Source organism: Drosophila bipectinata, chromosome XL, assembly GCF_030179905.1.
Source record: "Drosophila bipectinata strain 14024-0381.07 chromosome XL, DbipHiC1v2, whole genome shotgun sequence".
Taxonomy (NCBI): Eukaryota; Metazoa; Arthropoda; class Insecta; order Diptera; family Drosophilidae; genus Drosophila; species Drosophila bipectinata.
The window spans coordinates 3117387-3137281 of NC_091734.1; the positions used below are offsets into that span (position 1 = coordinate 3117387).

Genomic DNA, 19895 nt, shown 5'->3' on the forward strand with positions numbered 1-19895 from the left:
AATGAAACAAATATCGGCTCATGACTATATGTATGGGGTTTTTTTTCCATTTGACCTGTTCTCTATCAGTCCTGTAGACACTATACACATAAAAAATAGTAGAATCTATGCTTAACTGTTTTAAATTCATTTAAAAAAAAATAAATAAATAGTTTAAAAAACAAACCCTGCTTTCTTTCCAACTATACTTTTGCTTATGTATATTTTTTCTCCAGCGAAAATAAACATTTTTTCTGTGTATGTTTATTTATAAGCGGTTTGTTGATTTTCTGAAGTTCAATTTTACGAATTCGTTGTTTATATTTTGATTTGCTCAGCGCCATTATCTTCATTATGCAGACATTGGGGCACTGGGGCAACATTTGATGACTCATACTCCTTGATTTTGTTTCCAAAAATTTTTGTTTTCAAAAATTGCCAGTATAAAGTTTCCAGTTGAATGGATTTTTACGGGGAAATACCCTTTTTTTTTTTGAAAACACGGAAATCGATTGGTAGACCTGGTTAACTTTTTTCAATTCGTAACTAATCATCAGATTCATTCAGAATCTGTTCATGCGATAAGCCCTTCCAATCCCGAAACCAAATCACATTTTATACATATACTTTGTAATCAGTGGCGACGTCTAATCAATTCTGAAACGATTACAAGAAATGCGATGAACCCAGTGTGACCCCATCCGGCCGGAGAGGGCAGAAGAAGATGAAGAAGTACCGTAATGTTCGCACGACTGCAGTTGCAAATTTTTTTGTGGACAGCATTTCCGGCGGAAGCTGTCAACGTGACAGTTTAGCCGTTTACTTTCGACGCTAGGCAATTTTTCACTTAAGTCTGTAAAGATGAAAGCCAAGTTGGTTATTGGCTAAAATCGTTGCCTATTTTTAGGAATTTCGCAAGCCAATTATTGGCATATTTTTTAGCTAAACAACAATTAATTATTATACATTTTAAATATAATAATTTGACTAGTCTAGACTTGACTTGTGCTTAGTACTATTGTTAACCTTAATGTATAATAATGCCATAAAAATTAAGCTGCGTAAGACTGACTTTTAAGGTTTTAATCAATTAAACTTGAATCAATTAATTGACACAAAAAAGTGTCTTGTAAGCGTCTAGACTTGGTTTGTTTGTGGAATTAGTATTTAATTTCTTGAAGACTCCATTGATATTAATTATCAATTTAAAAGTTATTTCTTAAAATAAAAACCTCTATGTCATGTTAATTTAATGGGAAATAAAATGGCAAAAAGAGGCCAAATAACTTGATTTGTCCTTTCCAAGGGCATTGCTTATTTTTATCCAATGAGGAAAGGTTTAAAAATGTCTTAAAAAAAGGCATTTAAAAATATTTTATTCAATTTTTACAAAAGTAAAGCGCATTTGCTTAAAGGCTTTTGCTTAAATCCAGTTCTACTGATCTTTGACCCACAAGGGGTTGCTGAGAGTCCAAGTGCGAGTCTGAAGTGAGAAACTTAAATGAGAATCCAGTTTAGGGGTTACCCTTGTCCATGACGCCACAGTTAATGCGTCATTATGATCACCACAAAAAAATACAACTAAAAATATATATAAGGAATAAAAAAACGCAACGAAAGAAGATCAATGAATGGATCGTCTCGGTTTTCAGACAAGGTTTCGGTTTCAGACAAGGTTTCGATTTTCGTATTCGTCAAGTATTTGAATGTTTGCAGTTTGTTTCGTGTTCGTCGGGGGCTTTTGGGGTTCTCGGCTTTCTCGATTCTCCATTCTGAGGCCTAGGCCGTGGGGTTGGACTTGGACTTGGGGCTTGGTCTGTTACTTGCTGCTCGCCGGCGAATCAGTTTTGTTCCGATCGCGCCACAGCGCACTTCGCACCACCACCGGCCGGCCGACCAATTCGAGAAAACCGGGTTTCACGAGAAATTAAGAATTACGTGAATACGAGTATCCGTGCGTTTCGCGAGCTCCAGAGTCCGGCAATTTCATGCGACATTTCGCCGAGTGAGTTTCTACTCTCTTCTCTAATTTCTTTTATTTTTATTTCATTTTTTTTCAAAGTGTATGTGAGTGTGAAGTAGGCAGTGCACTGTAAAAAAAATTTATAATAAACAAGGAAATATGTTAAGAATACAAGACAAATTTTAAGATTAAGAACCTTAAGGTTTACGGTTTTTTTTAAGTAACTATACTATAAAAGCTATAACTTTACAGTAGAGTTTACTGTATAAATTAATATTAAATTTATGATAATATATGTTTTTAGTAAAGTAAATTAAAGTAATAATTTATGAATTTATAAACTACAATTTTCTTAAGCCAAATATTTGTTTTGTACTTTTAAAAGCCAAATTCTCACATTCTAAACAACTTTTCTTCCTTAAAAAGTATGAATCTACTCAATTATTATTCACAGTGTATTAAGTTAAGGCAACAACTGCAACAATAAAATGCAATTAAGCTGCTCAAATCAACAATAAATTGAATTAAACCGCGTCAACACGACAAAAAAAAAACAACAAAACCAGCCAAAGACTCGATTGAAATGTGGGTGAGACAACTCTCCGGGTATTGTAACTCCAGCATCCCGGAATCCGGTATTCTAGTTACTGGACTCAGAGACCCGTGTAGTCGACACCCTTTATTTTCTGGACCAATTAATGCTAATTTTTTTTTAATAACTTTTTGATGTAATTAATCGGCTGTGATCTTTAATGTTTCCACAATTTTACGCGAATATTGAATTTTATTTTGCAATTTATTTTCCAGTTTGAACAATTTAATTAACATTCCCTCTATGGCTGATAAATATGAAATTAAAGTGTAATTAACTATTATTACTTCTCTTTTTGTTGTTGCTGTTGTTTGGTTTATGGTTTTTGTGGGTTAAAAGGGATTTCCGTTTCAAAGAGCCACACTCGCCGGATCGATGGATGTTTTTGCATCTTAATGAGGATAAATTTGTTATTGTCCAAACGATGTACTATATATGTACTATAGTATGTATAGGGGATGCCTACCGGGATGTTTGGGTAGTGGGCGGGGCGGGGCATCCATGGAGTGTGACTTATTGGCCCAATGCATTATGCCATATTAATTGAAACTTGTCGCTTGGCTAGCTAATTATGCAGACTCGATATTAATTAGTGTAGTTCCAAATGTTCAAGGGGCTAGGCGTTTAATTGGCTTTTCATGGCGATTAAGAGGTTTATTTCTTGGTATTTGTACAGTTTAAATTTTAATAAATATAATTGAGTATGGCTTGGACTACTTTAAGACTAAAAAGTAGGAATAAAGACTCTTTAAAGATTAAAGAGAGTTTAATTGGTATTTTTTTGATATTTTTCATTAGCTGTAACCTATGAGAAGCGAGGAGAAGAGCTCTGCCATTGGAAATAGTATTTTAAAAGTATTTTTCAGTACCTTAATTTAGTATTTATAGTCCCTATTTTTAAGCAGCTCTATATATTTTATTTTTAAAACAAAAAAAAGAGTATCAAAGCCAATGACTTGATGATTGGCTTTGCTTTCTCATTCTTTTTTGCTTAAATTAACATAACTTTGGAATTAACTTATGCACTTTACATTCTCCATTGAATACGGTTTTTGACTTTTAAATTTGATTTTTTAATGTTCTCTCTTGCTAATTAATTAATTTTATTTTCAGTTAAATGCGGCAGCTAAAATGTAAATTCGACAGTGCCCGCGAAGCAAGCAAAAAAATAAAACCGAAACTTAATTAATTAATAAAATCGATTAAAAGTTAAACAGCCGGTTTTGCGGAGAGTCTCTCCATTTCAGCGCTTTGATGATTATGTTTTGGCAACAAAATGTAGATCAAGAATCCAAGCAGAAGAATCCTGAAAGCCCTGCGGGTTCTAAGAGTCCTTCGCGGCGTTTTAACATCAGTTTTAATGTGAAAATAGCCGTGAATGTGAACACCAGGATGTGCAATAGCCACCTCAGCCAGCAGGCCTCGTCGTCCTGCGAGAATATCGTCCAGGAACGCCGCAATACCTTCGATCTCCGCCAGAAACTCACCCGGTTGGGTCGCCAACTTACCAGCGGCCAGGACGGGCATGGTGGCATCTCCACGATTCTGATCATCAATCTCCTGCTTCTCATCCTGCTCTCCATCTGCTGCGATGTGTGCCGTTCCCACGATGGCCGAGCCTTCAACTACACGGCTCCTCGCAGTCCCGAACCACTCAAGGACCTCAAGCAGATGGGCCTGCTCCGACCGAAACTGGATAGCGATGTAGTGGAAAAGGTGGCCATTTGGCACAAACACGCGGCAGCCGATCCTCCCAGCATTGTCGAAGGCATAGCCATAAGTAGTCCGGCTGCAGGGTCGCCGGATTTGGTTAGCCCTAACAAGGATTCGCCGGAGCTGGAGCCGGAGCATGGTCAGGATCAGGAGCAGAGTGTGGATGAGAGAGTGGTACTGGAACGGGTCACCCGGGATTGTGTGCAGCGTTGTATTGTGGAGGTGAGTTAACAAATATATAAATATTATCTGGTTTTACGTTCATAACTCTTATATAACTCTTTATACTTGGCTCTCACCTTGTTTATAGTTTCGAGTATCATATAGGGAAATGTTATAGAACTCCGAAAAATAGATTTTCTATAACTTCCACCATAATTCATGTATATTCAGAAGCTCAGCACAAACTCTACTCAGTTTACTTGAAAAAGCCCTTAAATGTTATCTTTAAGAAATATTAAACCTAATGAGCAAAAAAAGGTGAAAAAAGTGAAGTACTTTTTGTTGAATGAAATGTTTATTTCTAGTTTTGCATATGTCAACAGTAGAATCAGCACAACAAGCCAAACTCCAATGCCATTTAAATGTTAAACAACAAAACGTTTAAATTGTAGTTTATCATTTAACAAAAAAAAAAAAGAAAATAATAAAAAAAAAGCCAACAGAGAGTAGAGTTTTTTTTTTGTATATAAATGGGTTAAATGGGATTTACTGATTGCTACATAGAGTGGCAGTTAATCGGTTTAATCTCTGGCCTGTAACATCTAATTAAGTGATATGTGTGTGTACTAGATAATGGAGGATCGTCGGATATTAAATTCCAAGCATTTTGCAGTTTTGTGGGCGGATGATGAAAGCAAATTCCGTGTCCGTGCCAGAGTTGACATTTCAATTTTGTCCAACAGATCGAGATTAAAAGATTTTCCGAGACCAAAAACTATATATGTATGATATGATTGTATGTTCATATATTATTTGGGTTACTCGAAAGCTTTATTGCAATTTGCATACTAGAACGGTTGGTAATGTAGGTGGGTGGGTGGTTTTGGATGGGATGAGTACTGATGGTGCGATGTCGCCTGCTCGTACAGCCCTCGTTTCAATAGAATATTTAATTTGACATTTAATTCAGTTTACTTGCATATTTGTTCTTTACATTTGCATATGATTATAACACAATAATTTCTATGGAAAGTGGCTTTAATTATAACTTTAAATTATATTTTGATTTTATTTCTTTAGATAATATTTCAACAAAATTGCCTTGAGTTTCTAGAAAAGCAACCAAGCATTTTGCCAGAATATATGCATCAGCATCTAAATTATATTGACCAAAGTCCTAAATATACATTCTCATATCCACCTTGATAACCACATCCCTGCCAATGCCAATGGGCATTCGTATGATTCGTAATTAGTATATTATTATCAGAGCGTGTGTAATAGGAGTAAGCTGCATGTTAATCAGTGGTTCGACTTGCACTTCATTCATTAGCCAAACGCCATTGTTGTAATCCCTTCTGGTGCACAGAACAGACCACCTCCACCTCCCCACCCTGTCAATGCCTACGCCCCTGGCTGCCAATTAAAATTAATGATAACCGAACGATTCTCTCTGATTGGTAATATGAATGAGATATGGCTGAATGAGCGAAAGGATTTTCACAGATTATGGATGAAATTAATGCGCTCTGCTCTATTCATAAATTGAGCCATTGTTTTAGCAAACTTTAATGTATTTCTAGGTTTATTCTACAATTAAATGCTATATAACCCGTTTGTATTTTATCTGTTTTTTGTTCTTAAATTATAGCTTTATTTTCTATCAAGAATTTTCTTATAACCTAGAAACCTAGAGTTTCGAACAAAAGAGATGCCATTAAGATTTTTCGCCTTGTTCGCATCGTCAGTGAGCAAAATGTTTAGCCAATTTATGTGAGAGTGTATTTTCTGGGGGACATGTTCATAGATTTTATTTACATTCTAGGTTATTTCTATAGAACCTTTTAAAGTTAAAAAAATAACGTTATATCAGCTTAAATTATAGATTATATCACTGTATATTTAAGAGAATAGAAGTTACAAAATCTTTTTAAATTTAAATAAGCTGTTTCTGTACATATTCTTTAAAGTTTTTTAATACTACTTTTAGGTTATGAGATTCAAGTACAGTTCTTTGTTTTCTCAAAAGCAAGTAGAGGTGGGGAAACATCGAAGTTCTATCGATGATTTTTGCGATGATTCATATGTTGTTTTGTTTGAAACTATCAAACTTTCAAGTTTTTTTAGAAACGTACTCCTTTTTCCAATTTTAATTAAAAATGCCTTTTTTTTAATAGAATATATTACACACATTATAATTTCTAGTTTAAAATATATTTAAAGGAGAGGCTTTTATATTTTATCTCTTTTTTTTTATAAATATCTGCTCCTATTATTGTCACCTTGGGTATACTTCACCCTGTGCCTGTATATTTTCTTTGGCTTTGCTTTTCCAGAGCCTGACGGCAGCGGCACCGCCAGCAACAACAATGCCACAATAATGGTGTCAATAACACACCAGCCCAGTCTGCCTTGCCACGCCCCCTTCCCGCCCTGTTTGTGTGTGTGAGTAGGTCTCCAAGTTAATGTAATAGAAATTGTACAACAAAAGATGAGCAATGACGACATGAAAACCCCCAATGCCAATTAGTCGTAGAACTCTGGGGCCTCTGGCTCTTCTCAATTCTCCACTCAGTTCTCACTTTGGATTCCCCCGTCCACGTTTTTGGAAGAAATAGGGCAGGAGACTGCTCTCGAATGCTATTTCTCTTTGTGAAAAAGCCAATCAAGCTAAATTAATAAAATATTACGTAGAATTCTAAATTAAATTGAAGCATGTGCGAAAAAAAAACAAAATATATACACACAATTTTCTCAAAACGTGTGTGTGTTTTGTGAGGGGGGGAGTGGAAAAAAAAGAAGAAATCCATGTGAGGGGGAAATCCCTTGGTAATTACTAGTCCATTTAGTAAGCCAAGGCAACACACACAATTAACAAAGTTTGCCATTTTAAGGAGTTTGTAATTGGCGCAGGGGGCACTTCCAAATGGTCTAAATCGGGTTTTAAGTGCCAGCTTTCCGTTTCCATTTCCTTTTTCTTTTTACTTTTTTTTTTTTTGTATGTTTTCTTTGTCAGGGAACTGTGAGCCATGGCTAAAAGGATTTTCTGACTTTCAAGGCTAAAACAGAGTATTTTATGCCTTTGGGAAAACATAAAAGTCATTGTTGCCAAGGGGTTTTTTTAATAATTATCTTGAACTATGTTGGGTGTGCTAATTTTAACATTTTATTTGATTAGGAAATAGGTATGGTTCTTTATTGTTTACTTTTCTTTATTTATATAATTTTATTGGTGACCCCGTTTAACTGAATTAATGTTTAAATAGTAATTTATATAATATAAATCAAACTAAATATATTTATAATAATAATTTTCAATGAAAACATTTTAAAGACAGTCTTAGTTTTATTCGCTTTTAAAATCTTGTTCTTATCACTTTTGGTGACCCCGATTTTTGCGGATATATATTTAACCCTTTGTTGACCAAAGTCCAGGCCATTCAAATCGGCAAACTCAACTTGTTCAACTCAAAACTTGTTTCTCTCAAAAAAGCAACAAATTTTAACTCAAATTTATGCAAAAATTCTCGGAAATCTTAAACTCAATGCAAAATTAAACTAGTTTTTATAGCATAGGCTTAGATTTGTTGTTTCAAAATAAATTTTCGATTTTAAAATTAATTTCTTAAGAAACAAAAGTCAACAGTAATTAAAAAAAATTAATTAAAAGACTTTTTTCAGTGGTTTCTTTAAAAGTCACTCCCTTATTGTTTTAAAATGTTTCCCACGACATCAAAAACCCCACAATTTCCGTTCTCAGGACCCACAATATACTAATTGTTTACACTTTTACTTTATTTTTGTTGAATTTCCAGGAGGATCTGTTTCTGGACGAGTTCGGCATTCAATGCGAAAAAGCCGACAACAGCGACAAGTGCTACAAGACACGAGTAAGTATTTAGATTTCAACTGGACACCATGTAATGGGATATGGGTTTTAAGGGACGAGTAATGAATGGTGTTCCAGGGTAGCCACAAAGGGTGATCTGTAATCCGACACCCACCTGTTGACCGCATTTAACAACAATAAAAAAAAAAAAGAAAGAAAGAAAGACCAGTTAGTTGGAGAAGAACTCAAAGTGCATGATTCTTTCCCAATCGTTTTCTTTTTCCAAAAAGCACAGGAAACCATTTAGAAGAATTTGTAGCCGATTCGGTTTTGGTTTGGACCTGTTCCAGGATTCAGGTTTTCTTAACGCTGACAAGGACATCCTTGTCCTAGTCTTCGGTTATATATGGTCTTGAGTTAAAAACTTTAAATTTTGGAAAACTGTACAATTCAAAACACACATAATTTAATAAAGCAAGTTTGGCTTTTAAAGCAAAGGTTTCGGACAGGATTTATGGATTCTATGACTAACAACAAAATGTTATCCCTTTCAGTGCACCAAGGGCTGTTCTCAGTGGTATCGCGCTCTCAAGGAACTGGAACCCTGCCAGGAGGCCTGCGTAAGTGAGCTCCCAAATCCCAGAACGCACTCTCCCATTCTCTCCACCACTGCCACAAACATCCCCAGACCCCAGATCTTCACCAGAATGATCCTCCACCACGTTGTTTCCTGTTGTACAGTCCTCACTGCAGTTCTACCCCCACGATATGCCCTGCATCGCCGCCTGCGAGATGGCCCAGCGGGACTACTGGCATCTCCAGCGCCTGGCTATGACCCAGCTGGTGGAACGGACCCAGCCCCAGTTGGAGCGTTCGCCGCGTTCAGATGGACAGCCGGCTCCCCTCACAATACGCTGGGCGATGCATTTTCCGGAGCACTATCTGGCCAGTCAACCCTTCAATATCCAGTATCAGTTTCTCGATCATCATGGCATCGAACAGGATGTGGAAGAGGACGAGGATGAGCAGGTTGTAGAGGGGCATCAGTCGGCTGAGGATGAGCGGTCGAGCACTTGGTTGAATCTGGTGGACTATGATTGTGATGAGTACTATGTGTGCGAGATATTGGAGACTCTGATGCCATACACTCAGTATAGGGTGAGTTGGACTCCAGGATTCCAAGATACCAAATTTGACCAAACCTCTATAGTTTCGTTTCGAGCTACCTTTCGGGGAGAGCAGCGAGGATGTCCTTTATTCGCCACCCACTCCGGCCTATCAGACTCCGCCCGAAGAAGCTCCCATCTCTGCGCCGGTTATCGACCATCTAGTGGCTCTGGACGAAAGCCATCTGGCCGTCCACTGGCATCCGGGACGCTTCACCAATGGACCCGTTGAGGGCTATCGCCTGCGTTTAGGATCAGGGTCAGAAAACATGACAGAACAGGTGGGTCTTGATCTTATATCCTTTAAGGAGTTACTAAAGTTCTATATCCTGTCTCTGGTATCCAGTTAATGCCTTCGATGCGGGGTAGCTATGTCTTCTCCAAACTCCAACCGGCTACCAACTATAGTCTGGAGATCACGACGATCAATAAACATGGTGAGGGTCCGGCCGGAAGGGCTTATATAGCCACTCTTCCGGCGCGAAATGAAAAGCCCGTTAAGGATCTAACCGAGGCTGTGCTCCTGGCCGGAAAGAGGACTATCGTTTGGCAATCTCTGGAGCCGGGTGGCGAGAGTTCGATGATCTATCAGTCGCAGGCGGAGCTACTGGACATAGCCTGGTCACAGCAGCATCAGCAGCTGTGGCTACTGGACACCTACGGGGAATTGAGAAGGTAAGGATGAGATACCAGGGTGGACCAACTTTATAGTTCTTTTCCGGGCAGTCTCCAGATATCCTCCGGACAGTTGAAGGCTCCCGCCGAGAAGCTTCAATTGGAGCTGAGGAATGCAACCAATGGAGACCAGTGGACGCCAAGGAAACTGAGCTACGACTGGCTACAGCACCGCTTGTACTTCGCCATGGAGATCCTGGGAAGGGATTCCCCTCCGAAGTACCAATTTGTGTCCACGGATGTCAAGGGTGAAGCTGTTGCGGTGTTGGGAAGTCCTTTCGAGTTGCCAGTTCTCCAGATGGAAGTTGATGCCCTAAACGGTTGGGTCTTCTGGACGGATGAGCAGGATCTGTGGCGTCGGGATATGAGTGGTGGGGACCGATTGCGTCTCGCCAGGATCCGGCAACCAGGATGGTTTGTCCTGCAGCCGAGGAACTGGCTGCTCCGCTTGCACTTGCCGCAGGAGGAGAAGATGCTGGAGCTGAGCTACGACGGAGAGTTCAAACAGCCACTGGCCGCTGGAGGAGTTGCCTCCGCCTTCGCCCTGCTGGGTCGCCACCTTCTCTTGGCCAAGGATCTGAAGCAATTGAACCTGATGGACCAAGGAACACAGGCAGTGGCCGCCACGTGGCCCCTAAGGAACGTTCCCGATTGCTGTTACTCGATGATACTCTTGGATGCGGATCTCCAGCCGCCGAGCAGCTCCGGAGGAAGACCGCGTCGTCTTAAGGCCCTCCTGGGATCGCAGGCAGCCAAGATCTCGTGGCTGGAACCGGAGCACAATCCATACCAGTCTCCGAAGGTCTTTCGCAGCTGGAGCTACGAACTGGAGGTCCTGGACGTGGCCAGTCAGAGTGTCTTCAATATCAGGAACATCCGGGTGCCCTTCTTCGGCCTGCAACGCCTTCAGCCGGACAATCTCTACCAGCTCCGGGTGCGGGCCGTCACAGCGGAGGGCGAGCCTCGGGAGTGGACGCCCTACCTCTCGGCCCGGACGTGGCCACTGGGACCGCATCGGCTGCGCTGGTCCAGCCAGCAGGGAAGGCTCTATGTCACGGACGAGCTGGGCGAGGGCTTGGAGGAGCAGACGGGATTTCCCGCTCTGGCCCAGCAGCCAGGACCCATGACAATGGTCAACGAGAGTACGGGATATTATGTCACCGAAAGCGGACAGATGCACTGCATCAATCTGAGGCATCAGCCGGGGACATGCCCGATGCCCGAGCCCGCCAATCATGTGGGATCCGTGACGTATGACTGGCGGGGAGGGCGTCTCTACTGGACGGATCTCGCGCGGCACTGTGTGATTCGCATGGATCCCAGGAGTGGGAAGCGTGAACTGTTGCCCATCTTCGATGCCCGCTCCCTGGCCGCAGACTCCCGTCAGGGTCACCTCTACTACTCCACCAGGTCCCGCATATCCCGACTAGGTGGTACTCCGGAGGAGTCATTGGACTACATTCGTATGACTGGACTGGAGGGCATCATCGTCTCCTTTGTCTTGGACACCCAGCAGGATCTGCTTTATGGGCTAACCTCGGGATCCTCCATCCTTCGGCTATACAGGACGACGATGACTTTCTCCGAAGAGGAGCCCCAGATGGTCTGGGAAATGAAACGGCAGCACAACCTGCCGCGGAGTCTCCAACTGGTGCGTCCTTTGGGGGCCCTGACTTGGCTGGAACGAGGTGGCCAGAGGGCCCGGTTGTTTCGCCTCACCTCCCCGGAAACCAGTGCCATGGTCTTGAAAACCCCGTCGGAAGCTTCTCCGGCTACGGCGTTGCAGTTGCAGGGAGATGAGGTGCCCCCCATGCCGGACGATGGAGTAATTCCCCAGCCAGTGTCCGCCGAGAGTGTGCGTCTGGATGACGGACACTGGGACGACTTCCATGTCCGCTGGCAGCCCTCCACCTCTGGCGGAAACCACAGCATTTCCTACCGGCTGCTCCTGGAGTTTGGCCAGAGGATCCAGGCCCTGGATCTGAGCACCCCGTTCGCCCGGCTCACTCAGCTCCCCCAGGCCCAGCTGCAGCTGAAGATCAGCATCACACCGCGCACGGCATGGCGAAGTGGTCCCACCACCAGAGTGGTCCTGACGACACCGCAGGCGGCGCCCACCCAGCCCCGGAGACTGCGCGTCTTTGTGGAACGCCTGGCAGCTCCGCTCAGGGATCCGAATGTGAGTGCCCTGCTCCGATGGGACTCCCCGGAACAGGGACAAGATGGGGGCGCCAGTGCCGTGCAGGCCTTGGAGTATCATATCAGTTGCTGGCTGGGATCGGAGCTGCACACCGAGCTCCGGCTGAATCAGAGTGCTCTGGAGGCGCGCGTGGAGGGCCTGCAGCCGGACGAAACGTATCACTTCCAGGTGGAGGCCCGGGTGGCTGCCACTGGAGCGGCAGCCGGAGCGGCCAGTCATGCTCTGCACGTGGCGCCTGAGGTTCAGGCCGTGCCCCGCCTGCTCTACGCCAACGCGGAGTTTATCGGAGAACTCGACCTGGACACCCGGAGCCGCAGGCGTCTCGTGCACACGGCCAGTCCCGTGGAGCACCTGGCGGTGATCGAGGGCGAGCAGCGACTCCTGTGGGTCAATGAGCACGTGGAACTGATGACCCACGTGCCGGGCACCACGCCGGCCAAACTGGCACGGATGCGGGCCGAGGTCCTAGCCCTGGCCGTGGACTGGGTCCAGCGGACGGTCTACTGGGCGGAGCTGGACGCCGCTGGCGGTGGTCCGAAGTCGGCGGTGATCTACCGCCTGGATCTGTGCCGGTTCGAGGGCAAAATCCTGCAGGGCGAGCGCATGTGGAGCACTCCGCGCGGTCGCCTGCTCCGGGATCTGGTGGCTCTGCCACATGCCAGTTCCCTTGTCTGGCTGGAGTTCAACGAGACATCCCCGAGGGAGGGTACCCTCAGAGGCAGGAACCTGACGGATGGATCCGCTTTGGAGCTCACCACCCAGCAGCAGGTGATCCGACTGTACAGCGGCAGCTTGGAACCGGGAGCCGAGACCCTCAACCTGGTGGATCAGCAGGGCAAGCTGTGCGTCTACGACGTGGCCCGGCAGCTGTGCACGGCCAGCGCTTTGCGGGCTCAGCTGAGCCTCCTCGGCGAGGACTACTCCACCGGACAACTGGCCCAGGATTCGGGCTACCTCTACGCCCTGAGGAACGCCAGTATTCGGGCCTACGGCCGGCGGCGCCAGCAGATGGAGTACTTGGTGGAACTGGAGCCAGAGGAAGTGCGTCTGCTTCAAGCTCACAACTACCAGGCTTATCCGCCAAAGAGCTGCATGTTCCTGCCCGCAACGGGAGGAGTGTCCGTGATGAACGAAGATCTCGAGTGCCGGGAAGAGGAGTGCCACATCCGGTTGCCGTGGGTGCGGGCCGGAAAGGAGTGCTCCCTCCCAGTGCCCGGTGTCAGGTACCAGCTGAACCTCACGCTGGCCAAGGATTCCGAGGAAGTGGCGCCCCTGGGGCAGTGGCTACTGAATGCAGGGGATGCCCTGAACATCACAGATCTCCAGCCCTTCACCCGATACACCCTGAAGGGTGTCCTCAGTAGCTTCTACCAAACGAAGCTGGCGCTGCCCACCCTGGAGCTATCCCCCACCGAGCTTCTAACCGCTCCGGCCACCCCCTCGGCGCCCAGGAACTTCAGCGCCCGGGTCCTGAGCCCCACGGAGCTGGAGGTCAGCTGGCTGCCACCGGAGCAGCTACGCAGCGAGAGTGTCTACTACATGCTCTACTGGCAGCAGGAGCCGGACGACGAGAACTCCGTGCAGGATCTCAGGGAGCAGCGCCTGGAGGTGGCGGGGAGTCATCGCTTGGCGGGCGTGAAGCCCGGATCTGGGTATCGTCTCTGGGTCCTGGCCCATGCCACCCCCACCAAGGCCAACAGCAGCGGTCGCGTCCATGTGCGCAGCTTTTCGGAGCTCCCGGAGCTGCAGCTACTCGAACTGGGGCCCTACTCGCTCACCCTCACATGGGCGGGTACGCCGGATCCCCTGAGCTCCCTCCATCTGGAGTGCCGTTCGCCGGGCGAGCAGCTCCGCCGGAACGTGGCCGGGAATCACACTCGCATGGTGGTGGAGCCACTGCAGCCCCGAACCCGCTACCAGTGCCGTCTCCTTCTCGGCTATGCCACCACGCCGGGATCACCGCCGTACAACGGGCCGATCGAGGAGTACGAGACCCTAGGGGATGCTCCCAGCCAGCCGGGGCGGCCCCAGTTGGAGCACATAGCTGGGGAGGTCTTCCGCGTCACCTGGACTCCGGCGAGGGGCAACGGAGCCGCCGTTGTGCTCTACAATCTGGAGGCGCTCCAGGCCAGGAACAGTCGGAGGCGAAGACGTCGTCGGCGAAGGAATGCGGAGAGCGGGGGATCCGTGGAGCAGCTGCCGTGGGCGGAGGAGCCGACGGTGATGGAGGATCAGTGGCTGGACTACTGCAACACCACCGAGCTGAGCTGCATAGTCCGGAGTCTGCATTCCAGTCGCCTGCTCCTGTTCCGGGTGAGGGCGAGGAGTCAGGAGCACGGCTGGGGTCCGTACAGTGAGGAGAGCGAGCGGGTGGCGGAGCCGTTCGTTTCCCCGGAGAAGAGGGGCTCCCTGGTCCTGGCCATCATTGCCCCCGCCGCCATTGTCTCCAGCTGTGTCCTCGCCCTCTTCCTGGTGCGGAAGGGTAAGTGACCCCACATTTCCTTCTCCGATTGTCCTTAAAAGTAACGCCTCTAATTCCAGTCCAAAAGCGTCGTCTTCGCGCCAAGAAACTCCTCCAGCAGAGTCGTCCCAGCATCTGGAGCAATCTGTCCACCCTCCAGACCCAACAACAGCTCATGGCCGCCCGGAACCGTGCCTTCTCCACAACCCTGAGTGACGCGGACATCGCCCTCCTGCCGCAGATCAGTTGGAGTCAGCTGAAGCTGTTGAGATTCCTGGGCAGTGGAGCTTTTGGTGAAGTCTACGAAGGACACCTGCAAACCGAGGACTCCAAGGAGCCGCAACGTGTCGCCATCAAGGTGAGTCACTGAATATAAAATATTATTTCAAATTTTTTAGTGAAGATCCCTGCAAAAAGTGGGATTTTGGGGTATGACCCCTTGGGAGGGCTATATCTTGGCCAATTTTCATCCGATTCTTGCGGGGAATACCTTAATCGATTTGCCACAATTCTGCATCAAAATCTGGATGCAAAATATTTTTTCAATTTTTTTCATATTTTTCCTGGGGAGACCCATGCAAAAAGTGGGATTTCGGGGTATGACCCCTTGGGAGGGCTAAATCTTGGCCAAATTATATCCGATTCTTGCGGGGAATACCTTAATCGATTTGTATATCGATTTGCCACAATTCTGCATCAAAATCTGGATGCAAAATATTTTTTCAATTTTTTTCATATTTTTCCTGGGGAGACCCTGCTAAAAGTGGGATTTTGGGTTATGAGCCCTTGGAATGGCTATATCTTGGCCAAATTGTATCCGATTCTTGCGGGGAATACCTTTATCGATTTGTATATCGATTTGCCACAATTCTGCATCAAAATCTGGATGCAAAATATTTTTTCAATTTTTTTCATATTTTTCCTGGGGAGACCCATGCAAAAAGTGGGATTTCGGGGTATGACCCCTTGGGAGGGCCATATCTTGGCCAATTTCCACCCGATTCTTGCGGGGAATACCTTTATCGATTTGTATATCGATTTGCCACAATTCTGCATCAAAATCTGGATGCAAAATATTTTTTCAATTTTTTTCATATTTTTCCTGGGGAGACCCATGCAAAAAGTGGGATTTTGGGGTATGAGCCCTTGGGAGTGCTATATCTTGGCCAATTTTCATCCGATTCTTGCGGGGAATACCTTAAACGATTTGTATGTCGATTTGCCACAATTCTGCATCAAAATCTGGATGCAAAATATTTTTTCAATTTTTTTCATATTTTTCCTGGGGAGACCCATGCAAAAAGTGGGATTTCGGGGTATGACCCCTTGGGAGGGCCATATCTTGGCCAATTTCCACCCGATTCTTGCGGGGAATACCTTTATCGATTTGTATATCGATTTGCCACAATTCTGCATCAAAATCTGGATGCAAAATATTTTTTCAATTTTTTTCATATTTTTCCTGGGGAGACCCATGCAAAAAGTGGGATTTCGGGGTATGACCCCTTGGGAGGGCCATATCTTGGCCAATTTCCACCCGATTCTTGCGGGGAATACCTTTATCGATTTGTATATCGATTTGCCACAATTCTGCATCAAAATCTGGATGCAAAATATTTTTTCAATTTTTTTCATATTTTTCCTGGGGAGACCCATGCAAAAAGTGGGATTTCGGGGTATGACCCCTTGGGAGGGCCATATCTTGGCCAAATTCCACCCGATTCTTGCGGGGAATACCTTAATCGATTTGTATATCGATTTGCCACAATTCTGCATCAAAATCTGGATGCAAAATATTTTTTCAATTTTTTTCATATTTTTCCTGGGGAGACCCATGCAAAAAGTGGGATTTTGGGGTATGAGCCCTTGGGAGTGCTATATCTTGGCCAATTTTCATCCGATTCTTGCGGGGAATACCTTAAACGATTTGTATGTCGATTTGCCACAATTCTGCATCAAAATCTGGATGCAAAATATTTTTTCAATTTTTTTCATATTTTTCCTGGGGAGACCCATGCAAAAAGTGGGATTTCGGGGTATGACCCCTTGGGAGGGCCATATCTTGGCCAATTTCCACCCGATTCTTGCGGGGAATACCTTTATCGATTTGTATATCGATTTGCCACAATTCTGCATCAAAATCTGGATGCAAAATATTTTTTCAATTTTTTTCATATTTTTCCTGGGGAGACCCATGCAAAAAGTGGGATTTCGGGGTATGACCCCTTGGGAGGGCCATATCTTGGCCAATTTCCACCCGATTCTTGCGGGGAATACCTTTATCGATTTGTATATCGATTTGCCACAATTCTGCATCAAAATCTGGATGCAAAATATTTTTTCAATTTTTTTCATATTTTTCCTGGGGAGACCCATGCAAAAAGTGGGATTTTGGGGTATGAGCCCTTGGGAGTGCTATATCTTGGCCAATTTTCATCCGATTCTTGCGGGGAATACCTTAAACGATTTGTATGTCGATTTGCCACAATTCTGCATCAAAATCTGGATGCAAAATATTTTTTCAATTTTTTTCATATTTTTCCTGGGGAGACCCTGCTAAAAGTGGGATTTTGGGTTATGAGCCCTTGGAATGGCTATATCTTGGCCAAATTGTATCCGATTCTTGCGGGGAATACCTTTATCGATTTGTATATCGATTTGCCACAATTCTGCATCAAAATCTGGATGCAAAATATTTTTTCAATTTTTTTCATATTTTTCCTGGGGAGACCCATGCAAAAAGTGGGATTTCGGGGTATGACCCCTTGGGAGGGCTATATCTTGGCCAATTTTTATCCGATTCTTGCGGGGAATACCTTAAACGATTTGTATATCAAGCTCTGGGAAGAAAAGATTTTTTATATTTGTTGTAAGTCCACCTAGCTAATGTAGTGTTTCCTTTTCAGAGCCTGCGGAAAGGAGCCAGCGAGTTTGCGGAACTCCTCCAGGAGGCCCAGCTGATGAGCAATTTCAAGCACGAGAACATCGTGTGCCTGGTGGGGATTTGTTTCGATACGGAGTCCATATCCTTGATAATGGAGCACATGGAGGCTGGGGATCTATTGAGTTATTTGCGATCCGCCAGGACTAATACCAGTCAGGTGGGTTGAAAGGACTAAGGACTAACTTATGCACGAGAAGACCTAACACTTTAAAAATAATTTGCAGGACTCCCAGCCTGGTCAGGGCTTGTCGCTCTCCGAGCTTCTCGCCATGTGCCTGGACGTGGCCAATGGCTGTAGCTATCTGGAGGACATGCACTTTGTCCATCGGGATCTGGCCTGCCGGAACTGCCTAGTTACGGAAGCCACAGGCGGCACAGGATCAGATCGCCGGCGAACGGTGAAGATTGGAGACTTTGGACTGGCGAGGGACATCTACAAGAGCGATTACTATCGGAAGGAGGGCGAGGGATTGCTTCCAGTTCGCTGGATGTCGCCGGAAAGCCTGGTGGATGGCCTGTTCACCACCCAGTCGGATGTGTGGGCCTTTGGAGTCCTGTGCTGGGAGATCCTGACGCTGGGCCAGCAACCGTATGCGGCGCGGAACAACTTCGAGGTGCTGGCTCACGTCAAGGACGGAGGTCGATTGCAGCAGCCGCCCATTTGTCCGGATAGGCTGTGGGTGTTACTTCCATAATATATATCTGTGCTATATCCTAATTCTGTATCCTTTTTAGTTACTCCTTGCTTATCTTGTGCTGGCGCACAGACCCTTGGGAGCGGCCTAGTTTCCGGCGTTGCTATAATACTCTTCATGCCATTGGCACGGATCTCCGTCGGAGTCAGATGGCGGGATCCGGCCAGGAGACGGTGGTCATCTCCCGGACGGAGCCAAAAGTGCGTTTCGATGAGGAGCCGTCAAGGAAGGAAAAGACAAAGGAGGAGCCGGACACGGCAGATGATGGTCTGTCCCTGCAAGAGGTAGCCGCTGGAGATGCGAGTCCGTTGAAGGAGAAGCAGCTGTACGCCAACGAAGGCGTCTCCAGGCTGTAGGGATCTATTTTTCTCACAACGTAATACACAAACAAATGTGGTCACAAATTAGCTTTCCATTTAAATTTTAAGATTTATTTTTAAGTCACAATCCTTTGCAAACATTTTTAGTAAATAATAAAAATTTATAAAAAAAAAAAACATAAAAAGTAAAGCCCCTTAAATCAAACTTTAAGTTTTGAACTTTTTCTTCTGAGCTTTCTTCGGTTTCTTATAATTCGCAACTGGTTCAGGTGCATTTCTTACCAACACCCCAAACTTTTCAGCTGAAAATCAGTTCTTGTTGTGGTAATAGACGCACCAAATCCACCGTTGAGTGGAAGAGCATCTTTTTTGGTTGCCTTCAAACACAACTGCACACACTCTTGCAGTGGTAATAGACGCACCACGCGCCACTGGTTGGTTTTCGTAAAATATTATAGTGCGGTCGCTCTTGCTTCCGCCAATTGAAAAATAAATATAAAACCCAAAAAAAATATTCTTGCAGTGGAAATAGACTCTCCAAAAAAAAGTGGTTTTAACCATTTTAAGCAGTTCCTCTGCGTTTTGCGCTTCTGTTTTCTTTGGCGCCAAAAATCCAAAAAAATATTCTTGCAGCGGTAATAAGTGAACCTCGTCCACGACCACGTCCACTGTTGATTGCTAGAATTTTGAAGAATTAGATATTCGACTTGACTTCAATGGGTTGAAGCTAAAGGCTGTATTGCGGTCGCTACTGCTTCCGCAGGAAGAATTTTTCTTCAATTCTAAATAGATTGACTACGTTCTTTACAAAATTTCAAGAATATCCGTTTCCGTAAAAATCGGTCGAAAACTGGGATTTCATTTTTTTTCATCCTATGTTACTCTTCCATGTGGCCTCTTATAATTTATACATATTCATATGTACATATATGTTCCCATTTCGAATAAATGATGTATTTTCTGCATAGATGGATTCTTTTCTTTATAAAAGTTCAAGTATATCCGTTTCCGTAAAAATCTCTCGAAAACTGGGAATACTAAAGTTTGGAATATAGCATTTGTCAGCTAATTTTCTGTTTTTTTTTTTCATCCTATATTACTTTTCCATGTGGTCTCTTATAATTTGTTATATACATATTCATATATGTTCCCATTCCGAATAGATGGATTTTTTTCTTTAAAAAATTTCAAGTATA

General features: G+C 44.7%; 1 protein-coding gene across 1 annotated transcript; it reads left to right on the forward strand.

The window, feature by feature from the left end:
- Positions 1-1812: 1812 nt before the first annotated feature.
- sev (receptor protein-tyrosine kinase sevenless) lies at positions 1813-18898 on the forward strand. Its single transcript, XM_017234217.3, has 12 exons — positions 1813-1984; positions 3648-4469; positions 8225-8299; positions 8793-8858; positions 8980-9396; positions 9449-9685; positions 9751-10079; positions 10131-14761; positions 14821-15098; positions 17647-17841; positions 17909-18360; positions 18420-18898. The coding sequence occupies exons 2-12, from the start codon at positions 3789-3791 to the stop codon at positions 18733-18735; spliced, it is 7677 nt and encodes a 2558-aa protein (XP_017089706.3). The 5' UTR covers positions 1813-1984; positions 3648-3788; the 3' UTR covers positions 18736-18898.
- The last annotated feature ends 997 nt before the right edge of the window (positions 18899-19895 follow it).

Excerpts from the sequence above, each read along its gene's own strand:
- sev (XM_017234217.3), top strand. The coding sequence starts at position 3,789 with ATGATTATGTTTTGGCAACAAAATGTAGATCAAGAATCCAAGCAGAAG. Across the intron at positions 8,300-8,792 it reads ACAAGTGCTACAAGACACGA|TGCACCAAGGGCTGTTCTCA; the intron begins GTAAGTATTTAG and ends TATCCCTTTCAG. Across the intron at positions 14,762-14,820 it reads CCTCTTCCTGGTGCGGAAGG|TCCAAAAGCGTCGTCTTCGC; the intron begins GTAAGTGACCCC and ends CTCTAATTCCAG.